Source organism: Chroicocephalus ridibundus, chromosome 1, assembly GCF_963924245.1.
Source record: "Chroicocephalus ridibundus chromosome 1, bChrRid1.1, whole genome shotgun sequence".
Lineage (NCBI taxonomy): Eukaryota > Metazoa > Chordata > Aves > Charadriiformes > Laridae > Chroicocephalus > Chroicocephalus ridibundus.
In genome coordinates, this window is record NC_086284.1 from 123,737,668 (window position 1) to 123,757,670 (window position 20,003).

Sequence of the window (20,003 nt, forward strand, 5' to 3'; positions counted from 1 at the left end):
AGTTGCCATCCTAAAAAGGAATACAAAGTTGACAGCCTTGCACAAACCTGCCGTATCAAAAATCTGTTTTTACGAGACACAAAGTTACAGGCTGAGTTCTGCAGGATTCCATTCCCTCCTGCCCCCGAGCAGGGACAGACACTGTCTGCCTTGAAATAAAATGAGGTGAAAGGTTGACTCCATCTTTATGTTCAGTATTGTGCTGGGGGCTGGAAGAGGCTTTCGTTCCCTTTTATCCCTTGGACCTTGCAGCACTGATGCGAGTAGTGTTCGCAGCACAATACCACAGCTTGACTGCAGAGCCCACAAAAGCATGACGATGCTGTGACAAGAGATGAGTGGTGTCAGAGCCGGGCAGGGAGCAGGAGGCAACAGCTAATGCGAAGTTTAAATTCCCTGATAGTCTTTCTCCCTCTCCCACTTTTAACTCTCGGATTACCCTAGATGTGGGTATCCTGTCACACAGGAGAGGAAGCTTTGCTTTGACTCGATACACGCAAAGTTGGCTGTCAAGTGCAAACGAGCTCTTCACTCTGTAAGCCTACCCAGCGCGTGAGCACGCACCGGTAGATGCTGAAGGGAGCAACACCTGCTCCTGACACGGTGAAAGTCTCCCAGTGCTCCCAGGCTCCCACCAGCAACCCAAACTGCTACTCCTAATGCAGCAGCGTAGAAAACAAGAGTTCTTCCCTCTTCCAATGAAATAATAGTCCGACCAAAAAAACCTAAACCAACCGTCTCCCTGTAAAAAACAAGTGTTGCCATGCTGGGAGCTGCCCTGGGAGAATGGGTATCACTTTCACTTGGTTACGTGGGCTGTGTCAAGAATTTCGTACACTTGCAACTGGATGGGTTTTTTGCATGTTGGGTTTCATGCCCCTTTCCATTCAGAAGAAGCTATAACATCTCCATTTGCTGCCTGGTACTTGTCCGAGATAAGCAATCCAAATGCACTGGAAAGAGATAATGCATTTCTTTTTCTCCAAATAGCCTTGCATCTTCATACAGATGGATTTATATGAACCAGTTTCACTGTCCCTTTTAGGGACGCGTTCTCCACAAACTTCTGACTTCATTTCCCAAAACGTGTTTGCAGAGCAGGAACTCGAGTGGATGAGGGCTGCAAAAGCTGCAAACTTCTAGGTACATGGGAAGGAGCCGGGGGGGGGGGGCATTACAAAACACCCTCAGTGGCAGACCAGTCTGCTGTAAAATAGGCCGGTAGATGCCATTTAAAAAGAGAGAGAGAACTACATAGTTTTAAATCCACTGTCAGAATAGAAATCACCTGTTATTGCTGGTAACATTTTGATTTGAGCACGAGAGGAGATTTAGATGAACTTCAGCAGGAAAGCAGGAAAACCAGTTGTCCCAACATCAGTCTGAGAAGCAGAAGGGTTTTGTTCACCTGGCACTTTTTTCCACATATGCTTCCAGGTTTCATTTGACTTTGATATGCTTATTCTTCTTTTGTCTTGGGATACTGATCACAAATAGAAGCAGCGCATCCTGTGATGTTCCTACTCCAGGCTGACCGAGACGACCAAGACAGCACCAGCATTTTTGCGGTGCGCCTCTGTTCTCTGTGCGCCAGAAACGCCAGAGTGAAACCACCAGCGACTCTACGAAGGCTGGCTCTGCCCTCTTCTTTGCTGTGCATAAAACACACTGAAGCATGAAACAGTATTGAGTGACTGTCAGATCAACCGGAGCCGGGGACAGCGCTTTCCCAGGGATGAAGCACACCCTGCTTCAGGCAGCCTGCTTCCAAAGTATTCAAATGTACAACGATGGCTCTGTCAAGTGAGCGAGACACCACTGGGTAGCATGCCAGGTCTCTAATACAGGTTGGCAGAGAACTCCCGAATAATTATTTCTCCTGAACAATAAGATTAATTCCTCAAACCTCTAATCTATGCTTGGCAGAAATTATGCAGATTGGAATCTTGCGGTCTTACAAACACGGGAATAAACGTCTTTGTATCCAAGGCAGAAATCCTATCGATTGGAGTCTTTTAATCTCACACACAAAAAATACGCATCTTCTTATACCAGTTCTAATGAATGTAAAGATAAGATATACTTACATATTTCCATTTCCCAAACATGAGACCATCTGGTACTTCTAGACGACAAGGCATAGTAATAGTGTCTCCATATACTGCATTTACTGTGTACAATCCCAGAGCTAGAGGAGAAACAGAGGGAGAGGAAGCAATTTTAAGCGTTTTCTTGAATTCCCATATGCTAGCTAATGTCTAGTTCATAGCTACTACAAAAGCAGAGCCACCTCCTTTGCAAATAGTTATTTTCCAGCATGCAGGATTTATCCCCAGACCTCGAACAAAACACGATTCCTGACACTAAATTTGTTTACGTAAACATTATGACTTTTTCAGATCCACGTTTCCTGCTGGTGTCAATGGGAGACAAGTGGATTTCCAAACGAGACTGTATCCACTCAAGTGTATGAACACGTATACTACAGTCAGTATCCACAGCTATTGTCTCAAAACTTGAAAAGGAAAATCCCTAACCCTTTATTTTCTTCAACTGAAAAACCAGCCACTTCTGGCTGGAGAGGTTATGTTGCAACACAATGTTGTGAGGAGGCCAGCAGACAAGTGATATTCTGACTGCTGCACTACATTAAAAACTTAGAAAAGGAGGAAAGATAAGAGAATGTTATTTAAATGCTGCGTTCCCTTAAACCTGGGAAACAAACTAGTCCACACATTTAGATTTGGAAAAATGAAGTGAAATGTTTCTATAAATTATTTAAGAATAGCTTTTTTGGAAACCTCAGCACAATGTTATTGTGCTAATGCATACAAATTTACAGAATAAAACTGACCCACTTATTTTCATTGTCCAAAACATGTGAACTGAACAAAAACAACAGATCCTAAAGGGATGAAATATTAAAACACAGGGAAGTTTAAAGGGGAAGATGCTACAACTTGGTGCATTTGCTATAATGCAACTTCGCTTTACTCCTATTGTCTGTAGCTCAATTGTCCACTCAATTGTCGTACTCCTATTGTCCAGCTAGAGCTGGAAAAAGCAAACCTGCTCCCGTGTGCCCCCAAAGACATGAGCTGCAGACCCCTTCTCTTTTCCTGAGTCCCCAGACAGCCGCTGGGATGACCTGGCAATTCTATAGAGTATATACGTGCACTCAATAGGGAGGTTTTCCCAAGGGATTTTTTTTTTTTCCTTTGAACAAAATCATGTCTTTTCAAAGAGCCAAACACTGAATTCCTTGCCTGCAATTTAAATTAGAAAGAAACCACAGCATTTTCCTTGGGTGAGGACGTCACAGCTCACTGTTAGCACCAGCTCCTATTTATCATGTTTATCACAGTGACAAATGAAGCTGTGATTTGTGCCGTGTGGTACTGCACAAAGAAATAATATTCCAAAATCCTTCCTCAGAGACGCTTACAACCTGGATGGCACCACACGGTAACACGCAGAAGCAGGCAAGCAGGTTGGAGCTTGATGGACTAAAGGAACACAGGAGATAACAGGCACCACTACCTGCACGTATATTAAACTTCCTTTCCTTCACACCTCTCCTTTTCAACTAAAAACTGCTAATCTTCTTCTAACTCTGGTGTATAATTAGTGACAAACATACCTTAGGTACATCATTCACATTGCAAGGACTGTATGCTCTAATTTGCTATACGGTTTATGAAAACCAGCTGTTTTCTAAATGACAAAAGCAATCGGTCCACTAGATGGTGCTGAGAAAGTGCAATCTTTAAAAATGAAAGAAAATTTTTTTGAAGAAATCAGCTAACTTCGATTTTATGAAAATAGGACCGATATTTTACAAAATCAAACTACACATGGAAGTAAAATTCAAAACTGGAACAAACTCTTCCCTTGGCCTTCTCTTGCACTCATCCTCATTCTGATCTGCAGGAGAGGGACGATGCACAACTTCAGCTTTGCAAATTGAATCCTAATTTTCATTTCTGCTAGAGCTAATAAAAACCGGTCCTTTTTGGTTCCTCTCTCCTATGGGTGCAAAATTACAGGAGACTTGCAAATATATATTCAGTTAGTAAGCTGGTTACTATCCATTCAAATTCCAGTCAAGTGTCATTTAGTAATCTGAAATTCTGGCATGGTATTTTGCACTGCTTGGAAAAACAGGAACTGCTCCTCCTGCTAGGAGATATTCCCTGACATTAGGGGAAAACAAAATGGCCCTGTGGGACCTGTAATGTTCTTCTCTCCTAAACACCCATTTAATGCCTGCAAGTTTCTAAGGTAACAGGTATACACTACCAAAGACTTGACAGACAGCCTCATGAGAGTGAATGAAACTGTTTCTGGAAAGGATTTAGTTTATAGCATTCAGAGCAGGTAATCAATGAATGGCCTGATAAAGGAAACTGGCCTCTGATTTTAGCAGAGCTCTTTCATCTAAAAGGCATTCCTCAAGATGGACACCCCCCCCCAAATCATGTCTCACCGTAAATTCTGCCTAAACTAAGAGCGTTCATTTTTCTAGGAATCTGTTAACATACAACCAGAAAGACATAAGTTTTACTTTAAATATAGAAAAAGGGTCCTTACAAGAATACAGGAGGTCCTGCTGTAAAATTTTCCCCACCCACTCTTACAGCAACAAATCTAGGACATTTAAGGAATGCAAACTAGTTGAATAACTGCAAACTTTCACTGCAGCATCTGCAGTAACTTTGCAAACCTATACATTTAAGAGATAAACAAACAAAAAATCACCTCAACAAATTTGGAAATTCCTTTCCTTGTTGCTATTAGATATGTCTGTAAAACAGTGGGATGAAGAAGAAAATGATTGCTTAACTATATGACAGTGCTTACCATCTATCATCATTTTCTGATAGCCTTTTATATAGTTTCCAGCTCATTCTAAGAAAAAGAAAATGAAAGTGGGATGTACAAATATGTAACAAATTGCTCCATGCCCTAACACAACATAGGGTCAATGTCAAGGCCCTCGTATCTCATTAACTGCAGGAGGGCACAAAAGCAATTGTAGGGATTAACACTGCAAGAAGTCATCAGACATCACGCTCTGCCTTGATGTATTTCTGATGCACCTTTCTGTAGCTAATTAAGAGCTCAGCCAGCTCCCCTGCATGGTTTTCAGATGTTGCCTTCTAAAACTGAGCCAGAGCTGTTAATAACAATGCTAATTCAGAGGCAGGATCTCATCCCACGCGTGCTGGGAGAAGCTCTACTTGAACTAGTTATGAATTACACCTATGCACCAGGTTAATCCAGCTCTGTACAGATTTGAGCAGGCTGAGGTTTAACTCATTTCCCCCTCTTTGATCCAGTGCTGAAGAAACTCTACTTTGAGCCACATTAAACCTTTCCATGTAGGTTCAGACATGGGAAGAAAGGAGCAGCATCAGGAAGTATTATGACTCAGAGAAAGATCCCAGCAGGACACTGTTAAATTGAGATGGCATTTGCTGTTGAAGCTGTTAATTACAGTACTTTCCATGTCCCCGTGGCAGTGCTGACTGGCATCCCTCTCTGTCCCCCTCCTCTGCCTCACAGGGAAGAACGAAACAGTACCACGTATTTGGGTGACAAAACAAAAAATCTGACTACTTGGCTTAGAGGCAGAGAAGGTGCTGTTGTTATTTTAGATCCTCACCAAGAGTGCATATGATGCAGGTCATAATTTAGACTAACTATTATTTTTAAATCAATAGGGTCATATAAAAGGAATGGATAGAAGCTGAATATCTAAAAATCAGGACACTGATGTTTTTTCCAAGGAAACAAGAAAAGCTGTAGGAAGCGTGTGGAAAGCAGCCATGTTTTCCACCTCTATTTTCCATTTGAAATACTAAATATTTTTCTTGCCACAAACACCTTTTTTAAGTGCTAAGAGTAACATTTTTTGTGACAAATGTAAAACAGACCAAGGGCTGTTCAAACACCCTTTAGATGCAAGATCCACTGGAGATTATGAACCTGTGTTTGAAAACTATGACTAGCAGAGGCACTGCCCGAAATTCATCTTCACCGGCCTGCTTGGCTGCCTCATAAGCACAGCTCACTTCCAGTTACTAAAGCAATGGAAAACTGGGCAGCCGAGCCTCCCTCAGTACCCCAGAGTCCACCGATTTAAACAATGTTTTACATCTACAAAGGTGTCCCGTATTTTCCTTCCGCACCTACTTTTTTACTGCTAATGCTTCTGCCTGGCAGGTTCCGCAATGATGCCTTGTATTACATTTTCTGGACCCAAGAATCAAGATCTCATTACCAAAGAACAGCAGGACACGTTGGCCACTACGGTTCTTTGCAGCAATCAGCAGCAGTGGGCAGGGGGGGTCAATTAGCAGCTTCTGGAATGAAAGTGTCCAAACCCAAGAGCTATTATGTCTATTTAGCATCTACTTCGGAAACTGCAGATAACTTCTTCGGAAACTGTAAGTTAGCCTTGGCACTCCAATCTTTACTTGAGGTTTTGGTCCTCCCATCTTATCTTCAGATAGCCCAGATTAGCTTAGACATAATATGTTGTGGGAGGCTAAAAAGCTCTGCCTAATGAAATAAATATTATTATTAAGTTGCTTGTTATCAGCTCTGAAGTAGCAACAGGTGGATTTTTCTTTCTGCCCTCCCCACCACTTCCTGAACGGATTCCAACTATACAGAAATACACAGAGGGCTTCTTGAGCAACCATTTAGGTACTGGCCAGGAAACATCAACATTTCATGAAAACAACAACAGTGTGTTCTTAAGATCAAAAAGTCAGCTTTTACTAAGAGTACTTTTTTTCTGTTTTTTTTTCTTTTTTGAGGACAAAGCAGTATACAAATGACAGCTGGGTGTTGGTCCAATGCAAAACACGCTACGAAAAAAAGGGTCCAGCTTTGAATGAGACAAGACTTGGCAGCAGGTATTTACTGTCCCGACTACTGATACTGATAATGCCTTAAGGTGGATTTTAACACTGGAAAATATTTTGCATTAAATTAAAAGCACTATTTAGAGAAAAAATTAAGGGAGTTCACAGGATCACAGACTGGCTGAGGTTGGAAGGGACTATGGCGATCATTTGGTCCAACCATCCCTGCTCAAGCAGGGCCACCTAGAACTAGTCTCATTCCAAGGAGGGAGACTCCACCGCCTCTCTGGGCAACCTGTGCCAGTGCTCGGTCACACTCACAGGAAAAACATCAGTGTTTCCTGATGTTCAGAGGGAAACATCTGTGTTTTGGTTTGTGCCCATTACCTCTGGTCCTGTCACTGGACACCACTAAAAATAGCCTGGATCTGACTTCTTTGCACCCTCCCTTCAGGTACTCGTACACACTGATGAGATCCCCCCTGAGCCTTCTCTTCTCTGGGCTGAACAGTCCCACCTCTCCCAGCCTTTCCCCATAGAAGAGATGCTCCCGTCCCTTCATCATCTTCGTGGTCCTTCATTGGACTCTCTCCGGTATGTCCATGTCTCTCTTGTAATGAGGAGCCCTGAAATAGACACACCAGCACTGAGTAGAGGGGAAAGATCAAGACCCTTGACTTGATGGCAGTACTTTCCCTAATGCAGCCCAGGATACCATTAGCCGCCTTTGCTGCAAGGGCACATTGCTGGCTCATGTTCGACTTGGTGTCCCCCAGGACCCCCTGGACTTTTTCTGCAAAGCTGCTTTCCAGCAGGTTGGCCACCTTCCATGCTGCATGGAAGTTGGACTTTTCACACAGGACTCAACTTTTAAATACTTTTTCTCCCTCTCTTTTCCTTGCCTGACAAAAAGTAACTTTTCCAGTAAGACATTCAGTAAACTTTCAAGACATCCACAACACTGATCATGGGAGCAGAGAAAAGAAAATACAACAAACACGTCACAGACCTCATGTTTCCCTCCCTGGGCCTGACAAAGTCATCTGAAAAAATCTTAAGTCCTGTATAGGTATGACGAGATTTTAATTATCCTTTCTGCTGAGCCACACCACCACGGGCAGCCAAACACTACTCAGCCTTGAGCCCATAGACCTCAGCAGCAGAGGCCCAGGTGACATTTTTTCAACAGAGAAAACACAAGATACACTTCAGGATCTCAAAAGACTGGTTAAAGCAAGCAAAAAAAAGAGGCGTGTGTTATCAAAATTCACACATATGACAGCCCCCATTTCGGCTTGGTGGCTACAATCATTCCTTGTTTCATATGCTGGGCATCAAAATAGGGAAGCAGGGCAAACACTTCCAAGAAAATTCAAACATTGATTATCTTAATCATACAAATACGATTGAAAACAAAAGAGTGTGTGTTTGTGGATACAGGTTACATAAACAGTATATCGTTTCTTATCTCTACCTGTTTAAATAGTGAAACAAATCCACATGTGGGTGACTAGGACTACAATAGCACAATTAGTCACAAGAGAATCATCAATATTATCCAAGAGGGAAACTAACTGCAGATAAGCATATCCAACAGTATTTAATATAATGTACACTTGTAAAACAACGTAACAGAACTTGCTGAAGGGTTTCTTATACTTTATCACAGTATTCCTTCAATGAGTTTTAAACCCTGTAAAATATTAGAGCACCGGCAATTTTAACACCAAAGGAAAAAAAAAATTCTTTATCATCTTAAAGCACTGATGCAATGGACAGCAATTACCCTTTGGAATTATCACTGCTAACTTGAGCTCTTTGAAGATGAGAAGTAACTGAATGGGAAATACACATTTGGGGTTGGGGTTTTTTTTGGTGGTTTGTTTTGGTTTTGGTTGGGTTTTTTTTGTAAGACACAACTCAAAACATGGTTCTGACTCTGGAAGATGCCGAGTTCCTTTTGACAAGCTGGTCAAAGAAACACCTACTTAACTCCAAAGACACAAGTAGCCAAATCCACACAAATGGGAGCACTTATATGCTTAACACTGATTCTGGCAAGTACTTGGTCAGACTGGGGAGATGGGGCTTGGCATCCAGCAATATCAAGGCATCAGGCAGTACACGTCAGGAAACAGGCAGGATATTTAAAGCTAAAGATATACTGGAAACACCAGAGAGCAGGCACAAAATGCCAGCAGAACTGAGCTATCATTATCCTACAAGAAGCATTATGCTTGTTTAAAACACACGGAGTTTTCCTTATGAGTGAGGAAAAAAACCTGAAGGAAACATGTCAGCACTTCAGAAATCTTCTCTCCTATGAATGTTAACTAATATGCTCCTACTCTTTTCTAATTCCATATAAATCAAATGTTTTCCATGTAAATCATATGTTTCAGTACAAATCAATGAGCTATAATTAGAAACTAGCTGAGATAACCTGTCCCATCTGACCAAGGCTGCATGGGCTCTATCACCTTATCAATAAAGAAATCCTCAGCCCTCTCCTTCCAGAGCAGGGAGGTCAGTGCACGCTTCTCACTAGCGTTTTGCTCTATAGTTCAGCCAGTCATGCACTGCACGGGACGCACAGTTTTCCTGCACATGCACACAGCTTGGTTTTCTATGTAACCCTAAGTGCGAGCTCAAAGCTGGGACCTCCACGAGTTTAGGTCCAAAATCCCACGGAGCACTTTAACCATAGTTTTCAAAGTCCTACAACATGACCAAATAGAACTCTGGGTGCTGTGTGCCTGCTTACCACCAGACTACTCAACGCTGTTTATTTCACTGAGGACTACTGTTCTAAGATTTCAAAACATTCAGCTGTTTCAGCATTTTGATGGATATTTTTCCCCGCTTCGCAAAGCGGAATACAGCTTTCCCATCTGTATGCTCCCTTCCTGTAAGCTTTACTTGTAGCTTGATTTGGAATGATTTTAGCACAAGCCTTTGAAAAGACTGAGGAAAATTTCACTATGCAAGGCAGAGATCTTAGAAAGTTATGTCCTTCCAAGAGTAGATGTTTTTGTAATAGATGCTACCGTGCACAGTTTATACAGGTTATCATTACTGTAAGCTTTACTCTAGGGAGGCTCACACTGAGCATTTCTCTGAGCATTTTCTATCATCATCACTACTAAAGGAGTATACTGGAGAACACACAGAAGAAAAGCTTCTTCGGTCTGAATGTACCAAAACACCTAGATTGCATCTAAATGACGATGACTAATAACCTTTTGTCAGCTTAGGAACTTCAAATGTTATATACAAAGCAATAATCATGATAGTAATCATAATCATCAGAAGTTTCTAGAATTTTTGATAGGTACGCGAAAGAAATTTGTACACAGTCATACTGCTTTAAAATTCAAATGTCCATCAAATGCATTCTCGTTGTCACTTAAAGTAAACGAGATACTGCTTTCCAAGTCAGTAAACTTTCAAACTACACAAAAAAAGCTGTTGCTAGCATTAGCTTCTGCAACGTTTGAGACCAAATGAGCAGTTCAAAGCTCAGTAACTGATGCAAAACGCTACCACAAAATGGATTGCTTGTGTCAGCAACCAGCCTTCCTACCCTCCCACCTCAGCCTCTGTTCTGATGCCCGGCTCCAAGAAGACAAAGGAAACTGCTAAGACCAATAGCTCCGAAATGGGACCAGTAAAGCTCGGGTTTGCTTGGCAGCACTAAGTGCTTCTCTGCTTTTTAAGCCAGTCCCTTTTAAATCAGGATGGCTCCAAAATCTACTAAAGAACCGGAAAGAAAACCCATGAAAGCCACTAGAGCTCTTGTACCACACGGGCTTTATTATAGCAAAATTTTCCTTTCAAAGGGAAAAGTCCTAAGCTTCTTCCCACAAACCACCATCCCAAAACATCACCTGTGATTTCAATGGCCTTCTAATCACACTATTTTATAGAAATCCCTGCTTTTGGCTCAGAATTACGTAACTGTATTTCTGGATTCGGTGCTAATCCAAAACCAGTCAGATTTGTTTTGCAGGCTGATTTGCGGGTTTAAATTTTCAAGTCCTTAGAGTAATTCTTACAGGTTTTAGAAAGTTACACATATAGTGGTGTTGATGTACGTAGCAAAAAGTGTAGTGTAATTCCAAGCAAATATTTATAAATAGGACATAGGAAAAAAACATATACCTACTTAAAAACGCTTGAATTCATATAGGGCTAGCACAGTCTTGTGTTTCCACAAGATCTGGGTGGAACCACACCTCAAAAGACATGTCCAACATTGGCAAATTGTGGTCAGCATCAGAAAACCCAGCTGTGTTTTTTATGGGCACCGTGCAGTGGTAAAAAAAGCTGTCTTTCCCACAGTGGGTGCTGTAGCTGAAAGGCCACCGTTAATGATTTACTTCGATGCAAATTTTTACAAAACTTTGATTGGGATAGTTCTCATAATTCAGAGGAAGAGATAAGATGGCCAACATACCTTCTTATAAATAGTAGCCATGACTAAAGGAACTATGATTAATTTTATTTTTTTTAACATAATGGAAAAATGAAAATAATTTATTAAAATAGTTACCAACATATGGTGTGATTTTTTACAAATGGTCCAGTACATCTGCCAGGGAAGTGAGTTGTAGCTTACTAAAATTTGTCGATACAAGCTATCTGCCAAGAGATGAGCAGCAAGTGTGGGAAAACAGTTTCTCAGTCAATACTGCAATGAGTTTCAACTTTAAAGGGTATACCTAATCAATATAATAATAATCAACACAGCTTTTGTAGCTTGGTGAAACTTCTCACTCTTTCTGAAGTTATCCTCTGGCTGCTCCTGCAGCATACTTCTGTTACACTTCTCAGTTGCCCTTCCAAAACACTTTTCCATTTGCTAAAACAACTCCAATTGTTTTTCATCTTCTCGTTATGCTAGTCAGCAGTGCTGATGGGTATGCAATAGCTTAAAGGGACTTGAAAGTTTCTATTAAGTCAAATAAAACCTATAGCTCAAAAATAATTGTCTAAAATCCCCCATAATATTTTGCTATGAATCCTTTCTTTTTTTTTTTTTTTTAAAGAAGTCAATAGCCAGCATACTAGAAAAAGAGCTGGCCCTCTTGCTTTTTCATAACTTGATATTGACAATGTGGATCAATATACCCCACAGGCTAATAGTGCAGAAACCCCACATAATTTATACATAAATGCTGAATAAAAGGCTAAACAGCATATGTTTTTCATATCAGGACTATGAGAAATTCTCTTTTGGTACTCTAAGTAAGAGTATATTGCCCTGTCATCCTAGATTTTAAGTCGATGTCAAGTTGGCAGGGCGCCACGGGAGAAGACCTTCTGAAAAAGGCGGCTAGACTTTTGCCACTTTATCCTTCCCTTTGGGCGCGCTGCTGCTTCGCTGCAGCGAGAGGCCTGGGAAATGGGGCTGCAATCGTGGTGGCACTGCAGCGGAGATGGCAAAAGGGGTCCACACCTGCTGGCTCCTTCCAGGGGCACCTGGAAGTGAACAGATTGCTTCTTATAGGGTGAGACACTTGGGCTCCCTTCCTACCACAGGCACTAACCCTCTTCCCATCAGCCTGCGCAGGATTAAACCAACGAGAAGAAGCAACTGCAAGATGACAAGGAGGTGGTCACTGCATCCCACCTGGTTAACTGCTGTTTCTGGAAAGGTGCATTCACAGCACCGTGTTAAGGCTTCACTATGACCATCATCTAACAAAAACCAGTACTGCACCTGACTCCCTGACCCAGGCTGCTCCTCTCCAACTGTGGAAAACACAGGGGAAAAAAAACCTTTTCTTTCACATATGTTACGGTCCACATATGCTGGTAAAATATATGTTAGCTTGTCTATATAGAAGTACCCTTTGTAAGTACATTCCTTTAGATTTTGGTCTGTGAGGATCCATAAGCAGGTAAGAGGACAAAGAGCAGACGGACTTTCCATATAAAGTTGTTTTAGGAGTTAGGCGCTGTCTAAGAAATGCACGCCTTATCCATTTTTACTTATTGACCTATACTCCAACTCTTGTATCAAAACAGAGGAAAAATAGTTCAAGCAAGCCCTTAGCTTTGGAAAAGCAGTAAGCATCATTTCCTTCTCCCTGGCATTGGCCAGATGCAAGGAAGCACACCAAGCATCACAGGGAAGTCTGACCCTGAATCCACCTACTGCCCATCAAATACATGGAAGGGCTCCGTGGCCACGTCGGCAGAGACAACAGCAGCTTTAACACTACTTGGTTTTCTTCGCTTGCTTTCTGCACCTCTGCTGCTTCCACTTAGTGAAAATTGTGTGGTTAACACACCTAAGGTTTGGCAGTGCAGTAACAGACGGGAATTATCCACACCTTCCACCTTCCAGTAAATTAAAAAAATACTGAATTTCTTGATAAGTGAAAACATAGTAGCAATTTATATTTTACAAAATATGTACTTCACAAAACTTGTATAAATTTCTTACATTTCTTTAAGCATGAAGGAGTCTCAAGAGAAAAATCAAGGTACCAGAAAGCAAATTAGAGGATCATTTTGCAAAGTCTGAGGGGGAAAAAAAAAATCACTGATCACTCTAGTTAAAAGCAAATAAATTAAAAGGAAACAAATTAGGAATTAGGAAAAACAAGGTAACACAAAAAATTAGAAAAACTAGTGTAGTTAAATCAATGCCACCGCAGTCCTCCTATGCAAAGGAAGCTGAACAGCAGACACTGTTCTAACCACTTTTCCTGTTGTGAGTTGTCTGCGTTCTGCCTATAGTCCTCCTTATAGGAAGAGTTACTTCCCTTGTGCCTGTCTAGGCTCCTTCCAAGTGCCTGACAGTTTTCAATAATGTAATTTTTTTAACTGTGCTTGTTGTTCCTCTACCTCAAATCATGATTTCCTCTGTCAAGTAATCCTAAAGCAAAGAAAAAGGTCAGATCTCTACTATCCAGTATGTTCCAGATCTGCAAACCTCACCCTCTCCATTGCCTGCACATTCACCTGGGCACTTGTCTACTCATGCAAAGCAATCCTAAAAGTTCAGCTCCCTCGCTTCTGCTGTGGGCTTGCTATCTGCTAACAGCATTCCCCTCTGCAGCAAACAGGGTTTCCAGCAAGCAGATAAGAATCTGTGTGGAGAAGGCTTCTCTCTCTTTATCAGTGCTCTGAAACATTTGCAGAAGCTCCAGGCGTATTCCTGTAATACTCCCATACAGCCCAGTAAGTAAGAAAGAAAATATATGGTGAATGCAAGTTTGATTGAAACTGCCCAATGCAGGTTCCACTGACACTCTGCCAAGACACACCTGAAATCGCGTGTCCAATACTGTGTATCACAGAAACATGTTCTTCCTACCTGCCCTTCATCAAGGCTGCGGGGTCCACAGCTAATTAACAGGCAGTGTCCTGCCACTCTTCCATACTGCAGTCACACTAACTAGACCTGCTGCTTGCTGGTTTTAGCAGTGTTTATTCCCAAAGAAACCAGCTAGATTTCAGCAACAGAGCAAACCATACCCTGCGCCTGTAATGTGTACAGAATATTATTTTCAGTGAATGAGCTTCATTTACTTGTGGCGAAAACCATGTGCTAATCACTTCAGAAAAAAAAGAAAAAAGCCTTACAGAAATCACAACTCTAAAGGGCATAGATGAAGGACAGATTTATCCTTCTGTAATGCTGACTGGGTGGAAAAAGCTGTGCATGCTTTCAACAGAAAACATCCAGCCCCTCCAAGTTAGGGACATAGATTCGTTTTATGTGCCATCAGGTGGCTCTGGCTGGATGGACACCCCCCAGCTGACGATAGGCTGCTCCGTCTGTTTTCCAACTGCGTTCCCTACTGATAAGGGAGAGGACAAAGTGCCGCAGATGAGATGAATATAGCCTCCTGAATCATCAACAGGTCTTTGTTACCTGCAGACAAGACCTATCATTTCACTGATCGCACAATAACATAGGTGTGAAGGGGGAAAAGCTCATTGAAAGTATAATGCTATAAATCCTTATGATTTATGCTAAAATAAGTGACTGACAGCTCCTCTAAGGCTCTCTTTAGATTTAATGGGCTCCTCACAGACACGGCACTTTAAATTTCACAGATGCCTGTAGCCAGCCCTGGTACTGGCAACTGTCTCCTGCTGTTGGTGATGAGCTGAAGCAGATGTGCACTTTCACCAACGGGCGAAATCAGCATCACCTTCATTTATGAAAGTTTTGTCTTTGCCTGCCTTTCTTAACCAGTATGCTGAAAATTAACAGGTGTGTCAGCAGCACAAACTGCCAACTATATATAAAAAGAAAGAATTAACATTACACAGGCTCTTATTCAATGGTGAAACATAGACATGTGGATATGGAAATGTGTAAGGCTGGTGTGACTTCAGTGCCCATCATTTCTACTTGTGGATATTACTGACGTGTGATGGTATGAAACGCTGCCAAATATCAGAATCTGTTTCCACCTCATATGTATTTATGTATGTATGTGCATATATAAGCTAGCATCTGATGTGCTATTACTTTTCTTCTTTGCATGAATTCTTTATTGTTTTTACAAAAAAACCCTCTGCTTAAAATAATGCTGCACGTATAAAACAACACTGGAAAGGATCACAAAACTGCAGCTCAAATCTGGTGGATGGGCTCACAGCTTACATTGATTTTTCCAATATAATATAACATTAGAACATATAGGTACTGTCCAGTTATTGAACAAATTGCTGTAAGTCTCAGCTGCCCTCAGAAGAAAACCATGAAGGTTAGAAAATGCAAAGTATGGTTCCTATTCATTTTTTAAATGAATTAAATTTTAAATTAATATATGAGTTACTTTCTAGAATTTTAAACCGTAGGCATTTCTTTCTGCAAATACAGTGTTGCTATAAAGTTTAAAAGCAGCAGCATACCTTGTAAGGCCTATCCGTAGTTCCAAAAAGGGTACCAAAGAGTTAGTATAAGCGTGTGCTTAAACAGAAGCAATACAGAATTTCAGTCTTTCAAATATTTATGCACATATTTATCTTCAAGAACCAACAGTCCCACAGCACGAGGATGAGGGCATAAAACATCAGCATCACTACTAGAAAAGGCTTATGCTGACTAGGCTTCCCTATTGCTACACATATTGTGGTAGCTTCCTGAAAGTCCATCATTCATATCTTATTTATAAGATAATGAAGAAGCACGATCAACCCATTGCTCAGGAACCCAGCCTAGACCAACCTTCGGTGGAGCACTTCAGGACACTGTTACTTCCAGGGTGTAACCTCTGCCCCATGAGCCGCCGGACTCCAGGCATGCAGTGTGCGCCTCTGCCACAAATAAAACCTGGTGAGTGGTTTGCCGGAACAGGGAAGCTTTGACCACCTGGGTAACGCACTACACCGGCTTTAGGGAACGCATTCGCTACATGCCACTCGTTTCGACATCATCCTGAACAGCAGTATCAGACGTGATAGCAGCTGCACGGACTTGGATGCTTGTAATTTTAGATTTCGATGTGAATGGTTGAGTAAACAGCGATTCCTTGAGAGTAGCCCGCCTCAGTTAGATGCCTGGCTTCCAGCGCAGAGCGGCCACACTTACGCTGTCATTGAAACTCTCTGTAAACACATATCTTGGTGTGAAAGTTGCCCTCTTTCTCTAAATGCCTGTCAGAAACTCTTTGTGGAGAAGGCAATTGTGGTTTAGTTAGCATGACAGCTTCTGCAGTGCATTATGCTCTTGTAAACTGCATTAATGCCCAACTGCACTTTTAAGTATGGTTCAACATGCTGTTTTGACCTACATATTTGGGCCATAATTACCAATTTTCTTATCTAGGCACTGCTGCCACCCATATCGCCTCTTCTCCATGAGCAGGAACACAGAAGAGAGTTCTCCTGACTTTTTAATTTGATTTGTGGCAGCAGCTTTTACCTCTACACCGCTAGTTATCAATTTTTTGACACTAACCACGTACTGAGAGCATTACCATTTTGCAACAACCATCGAAGTCAAGGCGTTTGCTACGGAGCCCTTATGTTGGCCAAGCACACAAGATACTGCGGTGCCAGGATGAAGCAAATCACCTACTGAAGGGCAGAGCCTTCACGCCCATCTTTATACCACAATACTGCAAAGTAAATGAGAGGTACCTTACTTCTTTCCTAAGAGACGTCTTGTGTTTTCTACAGAGAAACAGCATTCATGCAGTGCCCGGCCAGGGACTGCTTTGGCTTTTGGCAAGTTAAAAGCATCCCTGAGCCAGTCAGTCACAAGTCCTCCTGCCGTGCTGTGGCTCTCATCATGCCCAAGGGGACTCCTGGAGCACCCACTACCTACAACGCCAACCACCAACCACTACTCAGTGTCACACCACCACTCTGTGTCAAGAGGAATGTGACTGTGCCGGGTACCTGGCAGAAAACACTTCCGAAAGGACAAAACAATCTCACAGCTACTTCAAGCCATCTCTTAGTGTCAGGAGGGGTGCTAGGATGGCTCAGTAGGGCAAAGGATCTGGCCCCCAAAGACAAAAACTTGTTATTCTGTCTTTTTTGAAGAAGCAGAATGATTTTTAATAGTCTCTAGCTTCTGTAAAAATATGCACTAATTAGCACACATATTTTAAAAAATGATCCTATACCTAATTATTCTGAAGAAATCCTAAAAACTAATTATTAGTTCTGGAATCCTGTTTCCTTTTTTGAGCCAGATGGTGCCCTCCCTAAAATACCATGGCTAGAGAATTATTTATGTGAGCTTTGACCATGTCTGAACAGCTCCAGGAATGATGTATGTTTTTAATGCCCTGATACTGACAACAAGCCTTTTTACTCTAAATTAATGGGAAACAAATGTCGCACGGTGAAGATAAAAGTGACTTTGCAAAGTTTAATCCTTTAGAAGTTGCCTTTTTTAAGAGACCAGAGTCCTTGCAGAAATGTCAGTATTGGCTTGTCTGACAGAACAGAGGGATGCCATGGCACGCGCGCGTGCTCATGACACGTGCGTAGTATGGGTTGTGTGTGCATGGGAGGGGAATTCAATAGTATTTGGGACAATGTATCTAATTTTAGGCTAGTCTTAATTGGGTCTCACGCAAAAAAAACCAAACAAACTACCACCCCAAAACCTCAGAACACAAAACCAACCAACCAACCAGAATAAACCAAGCCACCCTCCGGCAAAGTAGCAGCTGCCTTTAGTTTCTCATAGGTAGAAATCAGCTTTTTAGGCTGACTTGCTTTTTAAAACCTTTTATATGCTTCCCCCCCCCCCCCCCCCCAATGCATCTGATATGCAAATTTAGTCTGAAAGATAGATGTTCACAGCCTAAACCAAATCACAGAATTAAGCGGCAGAAGTGAAGAGGCTGGGTTTTGAGACCCGATGCAGGCGCTGGGTGTAGCCCCACTGGAGCAGGACTTCAGCTTGATTTAAGGTGCACCCCCTGCTCACCAGCCCATCCCCAGTTGTTCCTTCCTGACAGAGCAGGACGGGGACCTTCGGACAGGAACCCAAAGCTTCTGCACACAAGGGCTGTGAACCTGGACCTTCAGAAACAGCATTCCAAAGTATCCTTTTAAAAGAAGTCAGTAAGAGCCTGAAAATATCAGACTTACCACTTGCAGATTACCGTTTTCACCAATGGATCTGAATGCAGTTTTCCATGAACATGCTTGTTTTAAAACAGCAAAGCAAAGGCCCACAGACACGCAAGGCCTTGTCCACCGTGGGTGAGGAGGGCTAGCAGATGCAGCTAGGCGGGTTGGAAGAAGCCAGGGACAGATGGCACAAAGAAGCTTTGAATCCAGTGACAGACCACCAGGCTGCAGAGCTGTAAGAGGGTTTCGGCACCATCATTCACATTATACCCTTGGCATTATCCTAAGACACCATTTAATAAGCAACACGCCTCTGCTTTGAGGCTGACATACCAGCAAGTCCCTAAAAGCACCTTCACATTTACACCTGCCTCCTGTGCACCAACAGCTGCTCCAAGACATATTTTTCCTCTCTAGACAGTCCATATATGTATCTGAAATTGGCTGCTGCAGTATTGAAATGAGTCCAACATAAAATTAATATCCATCATAGCTATTTAAAAAAATCCCTCAATATATTAAGTACTCTACAACCACAACAAGGCACCTTAAATCAAGCTGAATGCACCTGAGTAGGTTTTAATTATATAGATTTATCTTAGGTACACATCGTTTCTTTCACATTAAATTGTAATATGAGCCATTTGGTACATATAAAAATATTAAAACATATTTTCTTCTCAAAATGACTAAAATGTGATAAAAGCCCACACAATACTTCCCTTGCCTTGATGTTTTCAAGAGAGTACCATATGGCTTGTCTGAATCTCTCAACAAGAGGTTTCCTGAATTCAACGCTAATTTGATTTGGCAACTCCTTCTTTAGAAAAATGTAAATTCCCATAACATATTTTAAATTATATTCTATCTAACAAAATATTATTTCCTTGTCATAAGCACGAGTAAGCTTTTACACATTTTTCATTTTCATAATAAAGGTAAATTGTTCAGATTTTAGAACTGGCAGTAGTATTATTTTCAAACATAGTATCTCTGCACATTATTAATAAAGTAATACTTCATACGTGCCTCCCCTATATCTCACTATATTAGGCACTCCAAAGATCTGGAGCACGTGGTAATCTCGTTCTTAAACAGCCATGCAAACTAAGAAAGAAAAGCAAAGGAGGAGAAGAGCCTCATTGAAAACCCTTTCCTCTACAGAGGCCAGGCAGGCAGCATTTGGCAAGATGACTGCTTTGGGTTGGGTTCTCCATAGTCCTGCTACAGAAGACCATCTTTCCCAGGACTTGACTCACAGACCAACCAAAAGTAAGAAAATCAACAACTAAAGGCTTTTCTGAAGAAAATAGATTATGGGCCCAAATGAAATGCAGTAAAATATTCTGGTTTTGTCCTCGATTTCACACCAGGACTGAAATCACTTCTTTATTTCTCAGGATGGACACAATAGCTACAACAGAAATTGCTATTTAGTTACACTTCAGAGAACAAAGTAGTTTGTCATCATAGGATGCTTCTGTACTCCTAAAAATAACTGGAATACAGTTAGTACGATGCACATTCTTTAGAGCTATGTTAGAGGATTTTCTTTCCACCTAAAGAAAA

The 20,003-nt window shown here is 41.7% G+C and overlaps 1 protein-coding gene across 2 annotated transcripts in view; it reads right to left on the reverse strand.

Moving 5' to 3' along the window:
- The window catches only part of ALCAM (activated leukocyte cell adhesion molecule), a 122,295-nt gene that overhangs the window by 34,218 nt on the left and 68,074 nt on the right, over positions 1–20,003 (reverse strand). For both annotated transcript variants that reach the window (XM_063349694.1, XM_063349705.1), the window contains exon 2: positions 2,088–2,188. In XM_063349694.1, coding sequence (XP_063205764.1) covers positions 2,088–2,188 — 101 coding nt within the window. The remainder of the gene's footprint in view (positions 1–2,087; positions 2,189–20,003) is intronic.